At 46.0% G+C, this 23756-nt stretch overlaps 1 protein-coding gene across 1 annotated transcript in view; it reads left to right on the top strand.

The window, feature by feature from the left end:
- LOC147095707 (complement C4-like) overlaps positions 1–23756 on the top strand; it is a 450539-nt gene that overhangs the window by 304343 nt on the left and 122440 nt on the right. Inside the window, exons 13-16 of the mRNA XM_085974756.1 lie at positions 10335–10529; positions 12982–13134; positions 15169–15295; positions 18331–18402. Of these exons, the coding sequence (XP_085830882.1) occupies positions 10335–10529; positions 12982–13134; positions 15169–15295; positions 18331–18402 (547 nt within the window). The remainder of the gene's footprint in view (positions 1–10334; positions 10530–12981; positions 13135–15168; positions 15296–18330; positions 18403–23756) is intronic.

Below are 23756 nucleotides of genomic sequence, written 5' to 3'. Positions count from 1 at the left end.
GAGAGAGAGACTGGGAGTGTGTGAGAGAGAGAGAGTGGGAGTGTCTGTGAGAGAGAGTGAGAGAGAGAGACTGGGAGTGAGAGAGAGAGACTGGGAGTGTGTGTGAGAGAGAGAGAGACTGGGAGTGTGAGAGAGAGAGAGAGAGAGATGGGAGTGTGTGAGAGAGAGAGAGAGACTGGGAGTGTGAGAGAGAGAGAGATTGGGAGTGTGAGAGAGAGACTGGGAGTGTGAGAGAGAGAGATTGGGAGTGTGAGAGAGAGAGAGACTGGGAGTGTGAGAGAGAGAGAGATTGGGAGTGAGAGAGAGAGATTGGGAGTGTGAGAGAGAGAGAGAGTGGGAGTGTGTGAGAGAGAGACTGGGAGTGTGAGAGAGAGAGAGACTGGGAGTGTGTGAAAGAGAGAGACTGGGAGGGTGAGAGAGAGAAACTGGGAGTGTCAGAGAGAGAGAGAGACTGGGAGTGTGAGAGAGAGAGAGAGACTGGGAGTGTGTGAGAGAGAGAGAGTGGGAGTGTCTGTGAGAGAGAGAGAGAGAGAGACTGGGAGTGAGAGAGAGAGAGAGACTGGGAGTGTGTGTGAGAGAGAGAGAGACTGGGAGTGTGAGAGAGAGAGAGAGAGAGAGACTGGGAGTGTGTGAGAGAGAGAGAGAGAGATTGGGAGTGTGAGAGAGAGACTGGGAGTGTGTGAGAGAGAGAGATTGGGAGTGGGAGAGAGAGAGAGACTGGGAGTGTGAGAGAGAGAGAGAGATTGGAGTGAGAGAGAGAGATTGGGAGTGTGAGAGAGAGAGAGAGTGGGAGTGTGTGAGAGAGAGACTGGGAGTGTGTGAGAGAGAGAGAGACTGGGAGTGTGTGAAAGAGAGAGACTGGGAGTGTGAGAGAGAGAGAGAGACTGGGAGTGTGAGAGAGAGAGAGATTGGGAGTGTGTGAGAGAGAGAGAGACTGTGAGTGTGAGAGAGAGAGAGACTGGGAGTGTGAGAGAGAGAGAGATTGGGAGTGTGAGAGAGAGAGAGAGAGATTGGGAGTGTGAGAGAGAGAGACTGGGAGTGTGTGTGAGAGAGAGAGGCTGGGAGTGTGAGAGAGAGAGAGAGACTGGGAGTGTGAGAGAGAGAGATTGGGAGTGTGTGAGAGAGAGAGACTGGGAGTGTGAGAGAGAGACTGGGAGTGTGAGAGAGAGAGACTGGGAGTGTGAGAGATAGAGAGATTGGGATTGTGAGAGAGAGAGACTGGGAGTGTGAGAGAGAGAGAGAGAGACTGGGAGTGTGAGAGAGAGAGAGAGACTGGGAGTGTGAGAGAGAGAGAGAGAGGCTGGGAGTGTGAGAGGGAGAGAGAGAGATTGGGAGTGTGAGAGAGAGAGAGAGTGGGAGTGTGTGAGAGAGAGAGAGAGAGAGACTGGGAGTGTGAGAGAGAGAGAGAGATTGGGAGTGTGAGAGAGAGACTGGGCCACCGCGGCTGCTCACCTGGTGGCTTTGGGTCGGGCTCTGGGGTGGGGCTGTTGATGCCGCGAGGAAGGTTTGTGCGCGGCGGCTCCCGGCACGGACCGCCACGGCCGGTCACCTGGTGGCTTTGGGTCCGACTCTCGGGCGGCGCGGTTGACGCCACGGGGAGCCCTGGGACCGGGCCGAAGGGGTGAAAGCCCAAGTGAGTCCCCGGGCCGCAGCCGCAAACTGAGCCGAGCCCTGATGCCGTTGGCCGAGGCAAAGACGGTGACCTGGTCACGGAAATGAACGGCCTTCAGCAGGTTCCGGGCATTGTCTAAACTGGCGACTAAAACAAATCGATCGGCGAACCGCCTCAGGCCCAGGGGGCAGTGGCATTGTGCCGGGAATCCGCTCAACTCAAGGCCCAGGCTTCCTGGGCTGCTAGGCCGTGCCCGGCGCCGGCACAGCCGCTGAAAATGGCCGTCAAAGTAGGCGAGCCTCCGGGCGAAAGGCAGGGGATCACTTCATTTCTAACTGTTCCTAAATACAATTTAAAACTGAAATAAATTGTTCTTTTCCTTAGTTCCCTAACACACAGAAAGTGGCAAAAATAAATAAAGTTAAGAATCAAGATGGCGGCCACTCACCTCCGGTCAGAAGGATTAGGCCCACCCACACACGCAATGTGACGCACCGATTGGTCAACCATCAGGTCACTGAACTGTAGGATTGGTCAATCATCACGTCACTCAACTGTAGGATGGCCCGCCCGCACACGCAATGAACCCGCCCCCGTGACGCAGCGATTGGTCGACTGTCAGGTCGCTCGACTGTACGATTGGTCAACCTTCACGTCACTCAATGCTAATGAGAGGATAATGAGCGGAATTTTGAACGTTTTTTGGATACCGTCGGCACAATTTTTGTCTCACCGAAAAGTACATATGCTTATGACCGTTCCGGAATCGTAAGCTTTCTTTCGATGTAACACGCATGTAGGTACGCTCTATAACTTTCGAGTGTATAGAGTACGGACAGACAGACAGACAGAAGAGCAATATTATATATATATATAGATAAGGTTGCCCTTACTGGCGTGGCCCCTCCCGTAGTGCCAAAATTCAAACCTATTGAATTTGATACCACAAACTAGAGATTTACCCTTTGGTATTTCTCTGAAACCTTGCATGCCCGTGTGGATGTGGGTGACATTACCATAAAAGACTCGAAGCTAAATCGTCTGCCTCAGTGCTTATGAGACCTGCAAACGCACAAATCCAGATTTCAAAGACTGGCCTGGTGTCGAGCATAGTTAATGCCAATGAGAACCACCCTGGGAAGAGCAACTCGTGTTGTCCATTGACTTCAAGGGATACATTGTCAACATCGCCGCCTGGGCGTTAATCTGACGGAGCTCATTTTAATGGAATTGAAACCATTCTACAATGAGTGGACCTTCCACTCAACTAGGTACCGCCCCAGGCGCACTAATGGAAACTGTAGCCCCAAGTCTATGGTGGTATGGATGTGGAACACGTTTTGTGCTGGTCGCTGCAAAACAGCCAACTTCGTCAATGATGAATGCTTGTTTGCAATTCTCGGTGTTCTGAAAAAGTTGTAGGAAAAATTTCCGTATATATGGCCTGGGCGTTGAGAATCGCTTTGATGTAAAGCAGAATGGAAATGCTTGCTGAGTGGTTAATATGCCTCTTAGTGAACCCACCTGATATACCGCATGGCGTGTCCTATCATATTCTCCTTCCTATACTGGTCCAGTCGCTATTTAACACTCAGATCCGATTAATTAAATATACCATTACTGGCCCTGAGATTTCAGAGCAGTCTGCCGCCCTCCCCGCAACTATAGCAGGAGACTAGCAGAACTATAATGCAATTTCAGTGCCAGTTTATAGATTGGAAAGGAGAGATCTTTCAACCTGGACCTTTTGTAAATGATGGAATAGATGTTAAACTTGCCGCCTGTAAATCGCGCAATAGTATGAAACAGACCCTATGGAACCAACTGCCCATTATACACTTCTCAGGAATGGTTGTTTCTTACTCATAAGTTGATAAGTAATTCCTCAAGATAATATGGTTCGACGGCCACTTATTGCCTTTCACCTGAGTTAAGCATACAATAACTATTATTCATAATAATTATACATAAGAGCACACTTGCGTAATATGAGTTACCCAATAATTCACATGTTAAGTTACCTGAGCTGGAGTGGGGGGGGTGGCAGTCATCAGCCCCTGAGAGATTGAGGTGTCCTTGTACAGGAAACACCGAGAGTTAGCATGCAGGTACAGCAAGCAATTAGGAAGGCAAATGGAATGTTGGCCTTTGTTGCAAGGGGGTTAGAGTAAGGAAGCCTTGCTACAATTGTACAGGGCTCTGGTGAGACCACACCTGGAGTACTGTGCACAGTTTTGGTCTCCTTATCTGAGGAAGGATATACATTACCTCATCTAATGAGCTGCCATAACTCCAGTTTGACAGACATCACTTTCGACACTTTATTATGTCTTCACCTTGGCTGAGCTGTCAATCAAATCATTCAACTGGAGACAATTGCAGGTGCTCAATACTTTAGTTATCACTTGCGCACATTCTTTATCAATGTTATGGGGGGAGTTGGCCATTCTAACTGGATGGATGGCATTGTGGACCTATCCATTATCTCACAGCTGCAAGGTCTATGGAGATCGATGCAGCCATCTAACAAAGCAAGTCTGTACTTGCCTCTACTAAAGTCTTACATATCCCTGTCTTTGCTTTCAATTTCACTTGAAATGAAACTGATATTTGACGCCTTCGAAGACAAACTGACTTAACAGGTAAAAGCTAAAAGTTAATATCAAGAATTATGGGTGGCTGCTCTGATTTCGCCCTGTGCGAAAAAGTCAAAATTATCCCCATGTCAGTTTTAGATCAGGACGGCAAGTTGAAAACATACTCCATAACAAAACATTACTCCTGCCACGTTTACTGCCGGGCATACTATGGGATATGTCGCGATTCCTTCCACTTTCAAGTGCCACATCCAAGCAACCAAGTTTCACGGTGAATCTACATGGTTATTGTAAAGTCTGTGGGTTGTACAGTTAATTACGACACAGACTTCAGGAGTAACATAAAACAGGACTTTACTATTTGAAGGTCAGGGCGAATCTGCCCTATAAATCATGCCACAGCACTTATATACCGGTGTGGTCACCGTCGGTATTACCGTATACAGAAGCCAAACAAGTAGTGCCACACCTAAAATAGTTCTCTTAAAGGTGAACGGTTACATACACTACAATCCTCCCTTTTTAGCTTACAACATACTATTTCTCATTAACATACATATATTCAACTTCAGGTAAACAATTTACAGATATAGTCTCTGCGGGAAACAGTTCACAGGTTCAGTCTCTGTGGGAAACAGTTCACAGGTTCAGTCTCTGTGGGAACAGTGTATAGATTCAGTCTCTAGTCTTGACTCAGTCCGAACAACATCGCTGTGGTGTAGCCGGTTCACATTGCTAGCGTGACTCCTCCACTAGTCTTCCCCTTGACGTAACAGCTTGAACTTTCGTCCTGCTGAACCAGCAATGCTGACTTTTACAAACAGCTGTATTGCCTTGGTAATTTTTCTTACTTTCCAACTGATTTATCTCCCTTTGTAGGGCCCACGTGCATGATCTGGTAGGAGTAATAATGATTTAGACTTCCCAACTGATTTATCTCCCTTCGTAGGGCCCACGTGCATGATCTGGTAGGAGTGATAATGATTTTGATGGTTATCATCTTCTGCTTCTTCTTTTTCTTTTCTGCTTCTTGGAGACTCTCGGGGCTCCTTTATCAGCTGCCAGCTGTAGCGCCACCATCTCTCTATGTTCCTTAGACTTTAAGTGCTTCATCCTGATTTCTGCACTTTGGGAGTTTTCATCACAAGCTAGGCAGACCAGATCCTCATAATATTCAGTGTCACTCAACAGGTCATGGTAATATTCGGGTTCGTCCCGAGTTAGGCCGACGAGAGGACCTTCTCCTTCCTCCTTACCCATCTGGACGCCAGCCGACCGTTGTTCCAACTGTTGTTCCCTCCCTAGACATCTTTCTTGAAGAGACTCCTTCATGCATTCATATTCATCCCGCTCTTCCTGGGTTTCCTGCAAACCCTTCACTACTGACCTCATTTGTGATTTGAATACCTTCCCTTCCATCGGGGATTGATTGATCGGGCTATTCAATCCTTCTACTGAAGCAGCTGTTTCAACATTCTGTTGTTCACATAGACGTGATTCAGCATACTTTTGGCATCCCAGTAAAGTCTGTGTTGCAACCTCAGCTATTTCCATCACTTTTGAGAGCTCCGAACTCCTTCCCTTTGAAGATTGAAGCTCGTGTTCCGATTGTTCCCATTGCAGAGTCTTGTCCCTCAGCATATGAAGGAGTTGGCTGACCGTTAGCTCTTCCACGGGAACACTGTGGATCAGAGTCTTCTCCATTTCATCCACCTTTTCCTCCAATGCTTTCACCTTCTTTTCCTCTTGTACTTTGGCTTCCAGCGCTCGGAGAAGTTGCGCCTTGATGCTCTCTAGCTCATGTTCAGGGACCATTCTTACAGTCTCTGTGTTTCTTACAGTTTCCTTTTCTTCCACTGAAAGGGTTCCCAGTTGAATCTGTTCTTCAAGTTGTTGAACCTCAGTCATTGCCGCCTCATATTTGTCTTGAGTTTCCTTCACTATTTTTATGAGTTCTTGGACATCTTGTCTTTCATGTTCTGCCATGTCTTTCACCTCTAATTTCTCATCTATGGATGGAACTTCTACCGATGAGTCTGTCTTGGCCTTGAGCTCATCAAGAATTTCCTGCAGCCTTTGGACTTCTTGCTCATGTTCAACCTTTAGTTGCTCATATGCTTCTACTGAAACTAGCTTTTCGGAGGTTGCCGTGTTAACCCCCTCCAGAATTGTAGCCTGGGCCTGTTCATACTGTTCTTTCAACTTCTCACACTCTGCTTGTAAGGAGTCGTAGAGAAGAACTGGAATAAAATCTGGCTTCCTGAAGATTCCTCTTCATTTGCTTCTTTCGCAATCTTCTGTTGGAGTTCAGCCAAGGCTGCTATGCTATCCGCCTCTCGAAGTCTCACTGCCATCAAATCTTCTTTATTCTTGCGGTCTATCTCAGCCATTTTCCCTTTACTTTCATTTAACTGAGTGAGTAGTCCCTTATTCTGGGCTGAGAGATATTGCACCTTCTCTGCTCGACATAGCTGGTTACTGCTGATTTGGTTCTGTGTTTCAAGTTCCAACATCCTTTGCTTAGCTTCTTTGAGTTTCACCCCTATAAGCTCCTCTTGCAACATGGCCACATTATTCTCATCAGGTAAAGAAGCGTTTCTCTTTTCTATGTCCAAGATTTTTTTCTGCATCTCTTTAAGTGCACACTGCGATTCAGCTTCTCTTAACCTTGCCTGCACTAGCTCCGTCTCCAATTGCAGAACAAAATCCTCAGTGTAGCGTGGTTTGCCTGTATGCTGTATCTCTAGATCATGCAGATATTCTAACTCCTGAACATCATAAGGGAGATGTGATCGGTAATTGGTCACGATGGCTCTATGGTCGCTCTCTGCTTGAGCCAGCAGGTTCTGTTGTCTTTCCAGACTCTCCCATTCGGTGTCGTAGAACTTTTTCATTGTTTTCATCTCTTGTACGAGACGGTAACTCAATTGTTCTAATTGTTGCCGTACTTTGAGATAACGTTGAGTTCGAGCCCGGTGTTCCTCCGTAATGCATATGTCTGTAACTTGAACAGACTCAGAATTCTCTGTCTTTATACACGCCATTGTTTTTCCAACCTTAGTCAGTGAGTTCATGTTAACCTTGTTTTTCATACTTGGGCTGGACTTATTGTCTTCCGGCTCAGAGTCTGAGCTGCTTGTCTGCACCGAGTCCTCACTCGTCATTGCTTGTAGGTAGGGCCATTCCCTGTCTATTTTCTTGATCCACTCCCGTCCTAGAAGTGGTGGTCCTCCCTCAGGTAGTACGTACAAGTTCATTCTTGGGTGTTCTTTACCCCTATCTCTCACCTTGACTCTTATCTTTCCCATGGGGTATACTTTATGCCCCGTGTATGTCTGCAATACGAACTTGGTATCTCTTAAGGGTATGTGAGAGAATAGCCGGTGGTAGTCCCTTTGATTTATGACTGATAGAGCTGATCCCGTGTCCAACTCCATTCTCACTTGGACTCCAGCTATTTTTAGTATGACCCAGATAGTTTGTAGGTCAGCTTCCTTACTCACATTATGAATTCTCAGACTACCCAGCTCCTGGCCGTTTGGGTCTGAGCCTGAATTCTGTTCGTCTGAACTCTTCTCAGCCACCTTGTGTACCTTGTTGTACTTTTCCTGTGATGGCTTCCTTTGGTTGTTGGTCTTCTTCCCTGACCGGCATACCTTAGCGATGTGACCCAGTTTGCCACATTTCCTACATTCTTGGTTCTTAAACCAGCATTGGTTCTGATCGTGTGTTGTCTTCCCACAGCGATAGCATTTGGTTGTACTCGAGGTAATTTGGTCCACCCCGACTGCCGCTGCCTTTAGCTGCATTTCCGCAGTTCCTTTCGCTGCGGCTTCGTGCGATGCTGCTATAAGGAAAGCCCTGTCAAGTGTAAGGTCGTTCTCTTCAAGTAGTCGCCTTTGCGTCCCTTCCTTGGACAATCCGCATACGAAATTGTCTTGCAATGCCTCTGTCAGATTCCCTTCAAACTGGCAGTATTTTGCTAGTCTACGCAGTTCGACCAAGTATTCTGCGTTGCTTTCGTCCTTCTGTTGCGTTCTCGCATAGAATTTGAATCGTTCAGCCAACATCAACGGTGTGGGGTTCAAGTGATCCTTCAGAACAGTCACAACCTCATCGAAAGTCTGATCCGCCGGTTTAGCTGGGGATAGTAGATGCTTCAAGAGCCCGTATGTCTTTGCCCCCATCGAGTTTAGCAAGGTGATAGCTTTGTCGTCTTCTTCTATTTTGTTGGCCTCACAATAGATCTCAATGCGTTCCACATACGTGGCCCAGTCTTCTATCTCCGAATTAAAATCATTGATGTTACCACGCTTAGGCATCTTCCTCTCTTTGGAAACAACACAAGTATTTCTTTGAATTATTACTTCTTTTTTTTTCTAAGATGGCGGTTTTCCCGCGAAAATGGCGGTTTCCCGCTCTTATCTTCTCTCCCCGCCCCTTCAATGGCGGTTTCCCGCTTCTGTCTTCCCTGGCGGGAGGGGTACACTTTCCCCACGGGCGAGTGCCGCTGGCTTTCAGGTTCACAGCCTGCGCGTCGGCTTCTTGCTCGGCTCTGTCTCTCTCCCGCTCGCTCGGCTCTACCGGCGCTGGGTACACCCCGTTGACGGAGGACAGTTCAGCCGCTGGACTGGCTCTCGCACAGTTCCCGTTGCTCGGCTCTGTCTCTCTCTCCCGCTCGCTCGGCTCTACCGGCGCTGGGTACACCCCGTTGACGGAGGACAGTTCAGCCACTGGACTGGCTCTCGCACAGTTCCCGTTGCTTGGCTCTGTCTCTCTCTCCCGCTCGCTCGGCTCTACCGGCGCTGGGTACACCCCGTTGACGGAGGACAGTTCAGCCACTGGACTGGCTCTCGCACAGTTCCCGTTGCTCGGCTCTGTCTCGCTCTCCCGCTCGCTCGGCTCTACCGGCGCTGGGTACACCCCGTTGACGGAGGACAGTTCAGCCACTGGACTGGCTCTCGCACAGTTCCCGTTGCTCGGCTCTGTCTCACTCTCCCGCTCGCTCGGCTCTACCGGCGCTGGGTACCCCGTTGACGGAGGACAGTTCAGCCGCTGGACTGGCTCTCGCGCAGTCTCTCTTGGTCGGCTCTGCCTCCCCCGCTCTCTCGCAGTCCGGTGTTTCCCTCCCCGGCTGTGGCTGAGTTCCTCTCTTCCCGCGCCTACGCTCCCGGTCGCAGCGCCTCGTGGCTTCGGTCACTGCTCGGCTTTCCCCCCCGGTCGCGGTCTCTCACGACGCCGTTGGACCCGACTTTTTCTTCTTCGGCTCCTTTTTCCCCTCGACCGTGGTCGAGTGCCCAGCCCTTAACCTCCGGCTATTCTTTTCACTTTCCCCTACTCACAGTCACCGTGGCAGAAGGGACAGTCAGTGCCTGTTGCAGATGGAAGTTTTCTGTCGCTACAGTCTTCCTCCTTTCTATTGTTGCAGTCTTGAGTTTTCTCCCAGCAGAACGACGAGGGCGGTTGCCACTTTTCGACGCTCTTTAGTTGCTTTGGACATATTGTTGCCGCAGGGTACGATCGGACTTGTCGCCACTGTAAAGTCTGTGGGTTGTACAGTTAATTACGACACAGACTTCAGGAGTAACATAAAACAGGACTTTACTATTCGAAGGTCAGGGCGAATCTGCCCTATAAATCATGCCACAGCACTTATATACCAGTGTGGTCACCGTCGGTATTACCGTATACAAAAGCCAAACAAGTAGTGCCACACCTAAAATAGTTCTCTTAAAGGTGAACGGTTACATACAATAGTCTCTTAAAGGTAGACGGTTACATACACTACAGTTATGTCGCGAGTTCCATTGGCATAAACAGATGACAACCAGCCCATCCAAATATTTCCCACATGTGCACACATCTACACACATTCATACACATGGACACACATGCATGCTCACATACACTTGGACACACGCATACATATGGGCACACATTCTATAAGCACACACACATACGCATGAAGACATACATACTCCCATGTACATGGAAACACACGCATACAGACATAAACACACATACTCTCGCACAGACACACTTTGTAGATACTTGTCCTACTCTGTATATAATTTGTGAGATTGTTGTTTCTGCAGATTCTGACATTGGAGTTCCTGTTTCCGCAGATTATAAACAAAGGAAAAGTGCTAGAAATGGATAGAATTTTGAAAACGGAATTGACAAAAGTTACTCTCCCACTGAGCATAGCCATGGTGCCAACGTTTCGTCTTGTCCTCTACTATTACATAAATGTCGGAGGTAAAACAGAAATGGTGGCAAATTCAGCGTGGATTGATGTTAAGGATGTTTGTGAAGGAAAGGTATGATCATTCTTCTTTGTTTTCAGAATATTACAGAATAATGTGATTTTATCCTGAAATATGCAGTATAGGAAGAACCAGCCTGGGGGAAAAGAACACTTTTACACCACTGCTTGCGGTAAACAATTACGTGTTTCAAAAGTGACTTCCGAGATTAAGTTAACTCAAAATCTACAGATCCACTAGTTAATTTTGCAGATGTACCCGGCATCTGCTAATATCCTGAAGCGAGATTATGCTGTGGAGAAGTTTCCATTTGTGAAGGAGGGAGGCAAATATTGCAACAGATAAAATGGGCTAAGTACAAACTGACGCAAAGAATCCCACCAGCCTACCTTATTCTGAAATATTAAATTGGGAAGTGATCCACGTGGATAGGCAGATATTATCTATTTCTATCTGTTTGACTAGTGGAACATGTTAGAACAAAACCTTGCCTGCTTTTCAACGTGTTCCCTCGGAACACCGCCGTCACCAGTTGAATCCATACTGATGAAGTCTGGCACCATGCGTGTTCCTGTTTTTCCACTGCTCCCCTCAGACCCTTGTCTTCACCGGAATCGTGTTTTTGCATCAACCGACCCGGACAGCAAAAGCGGCAGGAAGCAGGGAAACCAGCCCTGAAATTACTCGGCGGTTCTCCTGTCACTCCGGCAGGAGACCAGCGGTACCCTTTGCGATGTTTTCGCCGATGCTACGACAGGCAAACGGAACAATCGCGTGGGATTTCAGTGCTCGGTTTATCAGCCGCCGAATGCGCCAGTCGGACTTGCCCACTGCTGGGAAGTGCGCCTGACAATCGGTAATGATTGTTTTGATAGTAAACAACTCTCTATTAAGGTGAAACAGATAGTCTATCGCTACACCCCTCCACTTACTTTTGTTTTTAATTCTAAATAGCGCCGCTTCTTGAAGTGGCTGGAATTTTGCGCTGGTGTTCTCCCAATTTCCCGCCGGAAATTCGGTGGAGATCAGTGGAAGCCGTGAAGAAAGCGAGTAAACCGCTGTTTATATGCTTTCTGTAGGGCTACACCCATCTTCTGCCAAATGGGCGGAGCATATCTGGAGAATTCTGTTCAACAGCTTTGCAGAGAAACCTTACAAACAGTAGCTGGCCTCGCCAGTTTAATATATGAAAATGAATTTCAGCAGTCTTTTGGGGCGATAGTGTAAAGCGCGGGATATCGGCTCAGCCGCCTGTTATAGATTTCTCCCGATTTTAATTTCCTTTGACTTCAATTGAACCGAAATTCTTGAGGTGGCCAATCTGACTTCGCCCGTTTTACACTATCGCCAACATTCAAAATTACCCCCACAGTCTTCTTCCTACACAATAAAACAGACAAGAACACAAAGTACGACCATTTACCCCAGGGGAGCATGCTAACAGTGATGGAACAAAACTACTCCGCACTCATGACGTACAGATGCGCCGGATAATCGCCAGTGTGACGCTAAGCTCAGCTCTCGTACAAAATAAAGAACTCAAGAACTCATGCACTTAGCATTTTACTGTTTCGGCGCTTAGAACCAAAGCAGAGAAGGAGGTAATTCGGCCCGTCGTGTTTGAGCCAGCTCTTTGAAAGAACTATTCAATTGAATCCCAGTCCCTTGCTCTTTTCCCACAGCCCTTTCCTTTTCAGGTATTTATCTAATTCTCTTTTGAAAGTTACTATTGATCTGCCTCCACCACCCTTTCAGGCAGTGCATTCCAGATCATACCTACTCGCTGCCTTAAGAAAAATCTCCTCCTCTCCCTTCTGGTTCTTTTACCAATTAACTTAAATTTGCCTCCTCTGGTTATCGACCTTCCTGCCAGTGGAAAGTTTCTTCTTATTTACTCTATTTTAACAAGAATGTTTACTTTCTGTCCCCACGCTGCTTCCAGACTAACAGAGGAGACCTGATGGAAAGCAGTGATTTTATTCTACAAAGCTGCGAGCCCTATATAAGTGGAGGGAGCGGTCTTCATAGACCTGTTCAATTGGACACCCTCTTTCAAAAACGGATGTGGATCAAGTGTGGCATCTGCGGCTGATGGTAAATAGGTGGCCAAGGCACAATGGGCGGAAGTTTCCTGGGCATCCCGATGCCAGTTGGGTATTTCACTCAGCGGTACTAATTGCTTCTGTCCTGGGAAAAGGAAGGTAGTGCAACTGGGATTTTCTGCCAAGCTGACCATTGCACAAGAGTCAGTACCACAGCTACTTGGAAAATTCTACCCATTTATATCCTAAAATCTGCCAATATAAAACAATTTTTTTCGCACTGTTGTTTCTTAGCATATGTTTTCTTGATTTCCATCTACCATTGGAAGTGCACAGGCTCTTAATATTTAAATAATAGTGTTGATAATTTGGGTAGTGCCAGTCAATGAACAGTCGCATCATATTCCAAAAAATCGTGTAATTCACTACTTGCTATTCCGCTCGCATTTTGTTCTTTAATCCAGATTACAATAAAAGATATGCCCAAGGAGTTTTATTACCCAGGAAGTAACACTAACCTGTATGTTAAAACCGAAGACAGAGGGAATGTGTATGTCGCCGTGGTCGATACCGCACTCTATATCCTCAACAACAAGAATAAACTTGCACCCAACAAAGTAAGTGATTTACAGTTCGTGGTTTGTCAGGATTCAAAACCATTCCCTTTAAGTTTCGGTTTCAGAAAGCACTGTAGTTTAGGGATAGCAACCTCAACCCTGCCTATATCCATTTAAAATATCCTATACCGGGGCTAACAGGTTAATTGTACTGTTTCTGGAGTGTGTCGCATGACACTTTCCTCCCAGCTGTGTTCCCTTCTTTCTCAGAGCCGGCAGCTAATACAGGGGTAAGGTTGGGCAGAGAGAGCAATACTGCGGTTTTGGCTCGAAACAGCCAACTTTAATACGTGAACCCAGAGGTTGGGTGTTTCAAGGCCGTTGATGCCATAGTCACCATTGGCCGCGGGACAGTTTCAGATATCCCGATTGTTTCCATCACTAGGCCTTGGGAACTGAAAACTGCGACTTCATTCCTACAATTGTCTCAATTGAGATTAACTAACAGAACATATAGTAAATCAATAGTAAAACATGAGGAATGCCTCAATAGTTGAATTAAAAAATATAACAATCATATTGGTTTGGATTTGTCCAGGAAAATAGGAGTTGTCATCGAGTCATAACGGCACAGAAGGAGGCCACTCGGCCATCGAGTCTGTGCCGGCTCTCTGTAAAGCAATGCACTCAGTCCCATTCCCCCGCTCTATCCCCTTAGCCCTAGAAGTTTATTTCCCTCAAGTACCTATTCAGTCTCCCCTTGAAAACATTGAGTGTCTCCGCTTCCACCACTTCGGTCGACAGCGAGTTCCAGGTCCTCACCACTCACTGTGTGAAAAAGTTTTTCCTCACATCCCCCCTGTATCTCTTGCCCAAAACCTTAAATCATGTCCCCTAGTCCTTGTACCATCAACTAGTGGGAACAGCCTTTCCCCATCTAGCCTATCCAAACCCGTCATAATCTTGTACACCTCTATCAAAACACCCCTCAACCTCCTTTGCTCTAATGAAAACAAATCCAGCTTCTCCAACCTGTCCTTGTAGTTAAGATTCCCCATCCCCGGAACTATTCTGGTGAATCTCCTCTGCACCCTCTCAAGGGCCTTCACATCCTTCCTAAAGTGTGATGACCAGAACTGGATGAAATACTCCAGTCTTGGCCTAACCAGCGCTTTATAAAGGTTCAGCATAACTTCTCTACTTTTGTACTCAATACCTCTATTTATGAAGCCCAAGATCCCATATGCTTTGCTAACCACTCTCTCAATATGTCCTGCCACCTTCAGGGACCCATACACATTAACTCCCAGGTCCCTCTGTCCCGGCACACTCTTTAAAACTGTGTATATTGCCTCTCCCTGTTCCTTCTAACAAAATGCATCACCTCACACTTCTCTGTATTAAATTCCATCTGCCACTTGTCTGCCCATTCTGCTAGCCTTTCTATGCCCTGTAGCAGTCGATTGATATCATCATCAATGTTTGCCACAACCCAAGTTTGGTGTCATCGGCAAATTTAGAAATTCTACTCTGTATTCCAATATCCAGGTCATTTATATATATCAAAAAAAGCAGTGGCCCCAGCACTGACCTTTGGGGAACACCACTGTCTCCCATCCTCCAGTCTGAAAAACAGCCACTTACCACAACTCACTGTTTTCTGTCCTTAAGCCAATTCCTTATCCAAGCTGCCACTGACCCACCTATTCCATGGGCCTCTATTTTGTTAACCAGCCTTCTATGTGCTACTTTGTCAAACGCCTTCCAAAAATCCATGTCGACAACATCCATTGCATTCCCTTCATCAATCCTCTCTGTTACTTCAACAAAAAATTCACTTCGATTAATCATACACGTGTTGGCTCTCCTTAATTAGCTTAAACCTCTCCAAGTGCCCATTAATTTTTTCCTTGATTATTGTTTCTAAAACTTTACCCAGCGCTGATGTTAAACTGACCGGCCTGTAGTTACTCGGATTGTCTCAAAATAAAAACAAATGTGTGTATCTGTGTCTCATACTAAAAACAAATGTCCTTCGTCATTGCTTTTACGCAATTGTGCACTTTTCCTATTTGAAGTTTTGCCTGCCAATAGGTCTTTGAAGAGATGAATTCCTACGATCTTGGGTGCACTTTTGGAGGTGGTGCCAACAGCGTTCGTGTTTTCATGGATGCTGGTCTGACTTTTATCTCAAATGTCGACACTTCAGAAGTTCGAGATGGTAAGCCAAATGTGTAATAATAGGCGCAGTTTCGGATATCGATAAACGTGAAGTAAGATATGGAAATAAAGAATTAGAGAAATCTATAGAAATCTACACTAGTCTTTGAATCATTAGTTGCGTAAGATTGATGAACGTGTGATTGAGGTTCCTATTTATAGTACTGTTTAGATATTGTCCATTGAAGGGGAAGACAATTCTAAGCATATTGTTAAAGATAAAAGCCCATAATTTCCGATCGGAGGCTTCCTGCGTGCGGATGCCTTCTATCAGAAAAAAGTCTACACACTTACCTGAGGGCTCCCGAGTTCCATCAGCTCCTGGGCCTCTCCAATGTCAAAATGCGCAGGGCCCACGTTTCCCAGGTGCGCAGGCAGTTCGCAAGCGTCCCTGGGATCACCTGGGCCAGGTGAGCCAATGAAAGAAGGGAATCTCTCTTCATACTTCTGACAGACAGACCCGTCAAAAGTATGAATGGAGGTAACCCCCAAAAGACACTAAAGCATTAAATCAATTAAACAAAAACCATCACATTTTTAAAATGAGTTAAAATTACATTAAATTAAATATTTTAAACAATAATTTAATTTCTCTGGAAAAAATAATTAAAGTTTTTTACGAGGCTAAAAATAAACTTATTTTTATAAAAGTATTTTTAAATTATAAATGAGTGAAACATTTTTTAAAACTCTTATGCTGGTAAAAGCAGACCTTACACCTGCTTTTACCAGGCGTAAGATTTCTAAGGGTTTTCAGTGGGCGGAGGTGCTGCAGAAAGCGGAACTCCCCCCCCCGCAGAGGCCCTTCTCCCGGGCAGGCGTCCGATCTGTCAAGAGGATTCTGGACAGATCGGAAATGCCGGTTTTCAGCGCATGTGCTTCGCGTGCCTGAAACCGGCATTTCCGATGTCCCTACGGGTGTGTACACAGCTCATACACACCCGTAGGCATGGGAAAATACGGGCCAATGACATTGGATGAGTTACTGTCGCTGCAATGAGGTTACTGCAATCGATCACGTGGCACCAGGTGACACACGAACAAACGTTCCATCAAGTTAGAAGCCAACAGACGAATCTGGTTCAAAAGCAAATTACTGCGGATGCTGGAAATCTGAAATGAAAACAGAAAATGCTGGAAATACTCAGCAGGTCAGGCAGCATCTGTGGAGATTGAAACAGAGTTAACGTTTCAGGTCGATGACCCTTCGTCAGAACTAATCTGGTTGGCGTTCAACAGACAAATACGCAGTATTCAACACAGAGATTATATTTATAACACAGGCAAGCAATCCAGTTCTTCTGGAAATGTCAAAACAAGTTTCCTGTCTGAGATCTACAACATAACGTTGATTCTTGAAACATCTTCACTCGATTCTTAAATGGCAAATCGCTACCATGGAGCAATTGAACTGCCGCTCCTCAGTGCAGGCTTCAGGCTGAAAGTTGTTGTAAGAGCAAGCAGTCAAATATAAAATCAAAGATGAAGATTAAACATAAGATTATATCTTGCTTAATATTAGATTAAAACTGGAAGTCCCTGGATTGAGGTCTGTGTCTCAAAGGGACCACATAGAATCATTGAGGGTAACTTCAACATTGGGCGATGGCATGAAATTGACGTTATTGAATTCACCACCCATTACACCTTGGTTTATTTTCCTTTCCAATGAAGTGCATGGAAGGGAAAATTGGGCAAGGTGTAATGGGCGTCCGGTTCGATATCGCCCATTTTACAACATCGCCGAAAGTTAAAATGACCACAGTTGGCTCCGCCCCACTCATACACTCACTGCAAGATTTTATCCCAGACACAGCAATCAATAAAAAAAGACCTGAATGTTAAGCACCTGCAATGTTTGAATTGAATGGGATGGCATAATTCAGGGATCATTTCTTTGGGCTAGAAATGCATCTTGGGCCATGGCGCAAGGCGGGCGGCATCGGATCAGCTGTCCGTTTATGCAGCACCAGATATTCGAATTGTGCTCGGAGGGTTCCTGCGGGCGAATGCCTCTGAACCGCAAGTAAACTCCGCACCTGCCAGATGTTTTGGGACCTTCGAAGATTCATGATCCTGGGCCTGAGGATGTACGCCTGCCTAATGTTCCAAGTATCCCAGGAACACATGCGGTTCGCAAGCATCCCAAGGATCACGTGGAGTGTCCCAGCCAATCACAAAGGGGGATTCCCATTATGCTTAAGGGGATTCCATTTACACACGGAATCCCCATAAGCATAAAGGGAATCACCTAAAAAAACATACTTTCACAACACTGAAATAAAAATAAATCATCACATGGTCAAAATCAATTAAAATACAATTTAATTAAATATTTAAAACAAAAAATTAATGTTTTGAAAAATAAATGTAAACATTTTCAAGGGACCAAAAATAACAAACTAATTTGAAAGGTTTTTGAATGGATCATTTTAAAATTGTTATTTTAATATTTATTTAAACCCTTACACTGGTAATGCCTGCTTTTGCCAGGTGTAAAGGTTTCATGGGCATTTGCTGGGTAGTAGTTGGGCAAATAGCCCAACTTTCTGCCAGCGAATGTCCATTTCCTGCAGATTCATATGATCAGTTAAGCTGAAACTTGACAGGTCGCAAGTTCCGGCTAGTTGCACCTGCACATCGCACGTGGCAATCCGGCGCTTGTGGGCCAGTTACAGCCATGTACAAGCTTTGCATACGCAGTCCAGGCCATTGTCTCAGCTAGCTCTAATGTCAGCAAGCAAACTATCAAGCGCTCAGTGAACTATGCATTAACCTGCCTTGACCTGAGTCGTAAATAGTACCCGGACTATAATGTATTATCTGCACGTTTCAAGAACAGCTAGGAGTATCTTACCATGACCCTAAGTCTGCACTGTGACCACTAATGAAGAATCCAATAAGTAATCGATAATGTGTAAAAAATATTATTTTTTATCACAGTAAGGGCAACGGAACTGTGTCATTCTGTCAGTTGTTAGAAACAAGAAAGGTTCAAAGTTATTCTTTTTATTAACTATTGTTGCCTCCTTACAGGATATTCCTGCAAGACAGATGGCAGGAGGATGAAAAGATCGCTAGACATTCAAACACAGTACATGGGAAAATGTAAGAAAGAACGCTGTATCCTGTATATTTGCTAGCGAGACATAAATCGCTTAGAAATGCTCACAATTGTTAGAGTTGTAGTTGTGCTGTCAACCGTGAGGGATTATGGAGTGTCCTCCTCAAATTCGGCTGCCCTCAAAAGATTGTCACTATCCTCCGCCTGCTTCACGACGACATGCAAGCCATGATCCTGACCAATGGTTCCACCACAGACCCAATTCACGTACGAACCGGGGTCAAGCAAGGCTGTGTCATCGCACCAACGCTCTTCTCGATCTTTCTTGCTGCAATGCTCCATCTCACCCTCAGTAAGCTCCCCACTGGAGTGGACCTAATTTACAGAACAAACGGGAAACTGTTCAACCTTCGTCGCCTCCAGTCCAGATCCAAGGTCGTCCCGTCCTCTGTCGTCAAATTACGGTATGCAGATGACGCTTGTGTCTGTGCTCACTCAGAGGTCAAACTCCAAACCATCATCAACACCTTCACCGAAGCGTACGAGAGCATGGGCCTTACACTAAGACAAAAGTCTTCTACCGACCTGCCCCCCGCCACACAGTACTGCCTCCCGATTATAAAAATCCATGACAAGGCCTTGAACAACGTGGACCACGTTCCATACCTCGGGAGCCTACTGTTAACAAGGGCAGACGTCGATGACAAAGTCCAACACCGCCTTCAGTGTGTCAGTGCAGCCTTTGGTCACCTGAGGAAGAGAGTGTTTGAAGACCAGGACCTCAAACCCGGCACTAAGCTCATGGCCTACAGAGCAGCAGTGATACCCGCCCTGCTGTATGCCTCAAAGCACTAGAGAGGTACCACCAACGCTGCCTCCGCAAGATCCTGCAAATCCATTGGCAGGATGAGCACACCAATGTCAGTGTTCTTGCTCAGGCCAACATCCCCAGCATCGAAGCTTTGACCATGCTCAATCAGCTCCGATGGATGGGTCCCATTGTCCGCATGCCCGATACGAGACTCCCAAAACAAGCGCTCTACTTGGAGCTCCGGCACGGCAAGAGAGCCCCAGGTGGGCAGAGGAAACGCTTCAAGGACACCCTCAAAGCCTCCTTGAAAAAGTGCAACATCCCCACCGACACCTGGGAATCCCTGGCCCAAGACCGCACAAAGTGGAGGAGAAGCATCCAGGAAGGCGCTGAACACCTCGAGTCCCTTTGCCGGGAGCAAGCGGAAGCCAAGTGCAGGCAGCGCAAGGAGCGCACATCAGCCCAAGCACCCAACCCACCCGCCCCTTCAACCACCATCTGTCCCACCTGTGACAGAGACTGTAGGTCCTGCATTGGACTCATCAGTCACCTGAGAACTCATTTTTAATGTGGAAGCAAGTCATCCTCAGTTCCGAGGGACTGCCTAAGAAGAAGAAGCTGCACCCTTATTGTGCATGGAATTTCTTTGCTATTTTACAGTTTCAGTTATCCATTTTAAAGTAAAAAGTGTTGTTCCCTCCCTTAAAAAAAATTGAACAGAACAACTTATGGCAATGGTATAAGCACAGCTTAATTTCGAGGCTATAGAGTTTCAACTTTTCCCCATTTTCCCCAACATGCCAGTTTCCCAATTGTTCCCAGTGTCGATGTGGTTATTTACTTGTTGCTCCAAAGAAGCTACACTATCATTAATTACTGAGAGGCTTAAAGGGAAAATCATTGTTGGGCAGTCATTCTAACCATTGGTGATAGCGTAAAAATGGATGCTGTCGAATTGGCCGCCCGTTATAAACTGCGGCCAAAATTCCCTGCAATTTACCTCCACGGGAAGGAAGATCAGGCGTGGCTTATAACGGGCGGCCAATTCAATAGCACACATTTTACACAATCACTTCCAATCAAATTACCCCCTTGGTTCTTAGCACATTAAAGTTAACACGTTGTTTGCTATTTGAGCAATGTTGCAGTAAAAGAGTTAATAACGGTTCCAATACAACAGCGAGAGGAATATTGTACAAGGGGCGTAGCCTTGACTTTGGGTGATAATGTAAAACAAGCGACAGCAATTCAGCTGCCCGTTAAATTTTAAAAATATTCCCTTTAATTTAGTTCAAAGGAAAGTAAAATCCGGCCGCTGTGTGCAATCAGAGGCCGATCTGTACCAGCGGTTCTTGCTCGCCTGTGGTGTGAACTAATTCTAAGGGTCTCAAATGTTTTGCCACTATCACGATCACACTCCGCTTTCACTCAGGGACTGGCGTTTTGGAGGTGGAGCCAGTCCGATTTTAATCAAAGTGATTCTCTGCGCCAACATTTTTGTGTCCTTCTGCGCATGCGCATGGGCGGTAAAAACCCACATTTCTACGCATGCGCACCCGATCCCCTCGCGCACCGTTACCAAGAGGCTGCGCACGTGCGGTACCCCACTGTTGTGGCTGCCGTGCAGCGCGGGCCGGGCTTGTTTCAGCTCCCTGTGACATGGCCCGTCACTGGACCCCTGCTGGCCGGGGAGAGGGAGAGAGAGGGGGAAGAGAGAGAGAGAGAGAGAGAGTGTGGGGAGAGAGAAGGGGTGGAGAGAGAGAGGGGGAGAGAGAGAGAGTGGAGGGTGTATTGTTTTCTATGTGGGTTCAATGACGACACATTCATGAAAGAGAGTGTCTTTAATCTAAAGTATGTTCATCTAACTTAACAGCATTACAGGAGACACCATCTTAGAGAGACATCCAAAACGAAACTAAAACTAAACTCTCTCTCTCACATGCCCTCTGCTGGTAAGGCATAAATAATCAAACAGGCAAATATGCTGGTAAGGCATCATAATCAAACAGGCAAATACCATCACTATTTGCTGATATCATTACATCTCCCTTTCTTAAAACAAAAGTATTTTACTTTTATCTAACAACATGTTTTCTTTGTATTACTCTGCATTTTAACTGTAACACTTAATGAACTTACATTATTATTATCATTATCAAGGTTTTTTAACCTTGCTTTGTGTGTTCACATGAAATATGTAAATACACTAGAACTTGAAGAAAGAATAAGATAACATTACTTCCTTCTATAACAAGAGTACTTAAATTTGCTCAATGAGTCTCTCAGGAGGCTTCACGTGTCTTGAGGATTTTCTGATTGATTGTCCTTGAATCTGAGTTGTTGCCTCCGATGATGGTTTCTCAGCTGTGTGATCAGGTTGTTCAACAGTATCAGTCTTTTGACTTGCTGTGGCTGGTCCCATGAGAAGATCTCGACGATTTCTTCGCAGAACAGCACCCTCATCTGTCTGAATGGTGTATGATCTTGGTTGAACTTCACTCAGGACAGTTCCCTTCTGAGTCCATATGTTTGTTTTGTCTTTGAACCTTACTTGGTCACCAGTGTGGAGTTCAGGTAGGTTTTGTGTTCCTCTGTCATAGTAGTACTTTTGCTTTTCTTTCTGTTGTTCTTTGAACTTCCTCACTTTCTCCCCCTCTTTTGTTTTCAGGAGGTTCTCCGGGATGGGTAGGTTTGACCTTAGCAGACGTCCCATAAGGAGTTGGGCTGGTGACATACCACACTCGAGCGGCGTTGTGCGGTATACAAGCATGCTCTGGTAGAAGTCAGTTCCACTGTCTTTTGCCTTGTACATCAGTCTTTTCACTGTCTGGACCGATTTTTCCACTAGTCCATTGGACTGTGGAAAGTGAGGACTTGACGTTGTGTGGACAAAGTCCCACTCTTTGGCAAAGTGTCGGAAACTTGCATTGTAAAACTGGGGTCCGTTGTCTGTGAAGACCTCGCTTGCCACGCCATGTCTGGAGAATATGGCTTTCATACATGTTATCACAGCATCTGCAGTGGTGGTGTACAGTCTACAAACCTCTGGATACAGGGAGTAATAGCCTGTGACTACAAGATAGTCCTTCCCTTGACATACGAATAGGTCAGCGCCTTCCTTCTGGTAAGGTCTGTCTGGCGCTGGGTGTGGCTTTAGTGGTTCTACCGGATTCCTTGCTCGATATTTCAGGCATATTGTGCAGTTTGACACCTCATTTGTCACATCTTGGTTGATTCGTGGCCAGTACATCACCTCTCGTGCTCTTTTCTTACACTTTTCGATTCCCAGATGTCCTCCATGGATTCTTTTTAGCATCTCTCTTCTCAGACTCTTTGGGATAACTATTTTACTTCCTTTGTAGATGATGTCTTCGACCACTGATAGTTCCGCCCTGCAGTTCCAGTACTCTGCCATGTCAGGTGAACACTCTTGCTTCATGTTGGGTCATCCATCCAAGATGCTTTTCCTCAGTCGTCTCATTGTTTCATCTTTGTTTGTCTCAGTCTTTATGAGCTCCATTTTTGCATCTGCTATGGGCAGTGCACTTGTGATCATGTCCACGTAGGCGTTCACTTTTTCATCCATTTTGGTGTTTGCGGGCTCTCTTGGGTCAACAGCTCTGGACAACGTGTCTGCTGTGTACATCAGCTTACCCGGTGTGTACGCAACATTCAGTGTATAGCGTTGCAGCCTGATCATCATTCTTTGTATTCTAAGCGGACAGCTATTTAGTGGCTTTTGGAACAATGCAATCAAGGGCTTATGGTCAGTCTCTACACTGATTGCTTGTCCTGCCACAAACTGGTGAAATCTTTCACAGGCGTATGTGATGCTGAGCAGCTCCTTTTCTATTTGAGCATATCGCGTCTCCGCGTCTGTCATTGAGCGCGATGCATATGCAATAGGTTGCCAGTAGTCATATTTTTGCAGAAGAACGGCACCGAGCCCACTCTGAGATGCATCTGATGATATCTTGATGGGTCTCGCTGGGTCATAAAACCTCAGAACTGGTTCCTCTGTGAGCAGTTTCTTTAGATCGCTCCATGACTTCTCATGCTCATGATTCCATTCCCATTCTATGTTCTTTTCAGTTAGTCGTCTCAGTGGCGCCATCTTTTCTGAGAGGTTGGATATGAATTTACCCTCTGCACGTCCTTTTTGCATTGTGGCTTTGGCATATTCTCAATGGCGGATGCCTTTCTGGGATCTGGCCTGATGCCCTCACTGCTAAGGATATCTCCCACGAATGTCAGTTCTGTTACCCCGAGCTGGCATTTCTCTCTATTCAGCTTCAGGTTTGTTTTCCTTGTTGCTTCCAGCACTTTATTCAGTCTCTCGTCATGCTCAGTTCTCGTGGTTCCCCATACTATGATGTCATCCATTGATGTATCAACTCCCTCCAGGTGCTCATAGATCATATGGATAGTTTTGTGATACACTTCAGGAGCTGAGGCAATGCCAAATGGTAACCTTAGGAACCTGTATCTGCCAAATGGACTGTTGAACGTGCACAGTCTTGAACTTGCCTTGTCCAGTTTCATCTGCCAAAATCCTGATGATGCATCTAACTTGCTGAAATACTTTGC

This window comes from Somniosus microcephalus, unplaced genomic scaffold (assembly GCF_052327205.1).
Source record: "Somniosus microcephalus isolate GS21.2 unplaced genomic scaffold, FLI_Smic_1.0 unresolved_chr1, whole genome shotgun sequence".
Taxonomy (NCBI): domain Eukaryota; kingdom Metazoa; phylum Chordata; class Chondrichthyes; order Squaliformes; family Somniosidae; genus Somniosus; species Somniosus microcephalus.
This window is presented reverse-complemented; position numbering and strand designations above follow the sequence as displayed.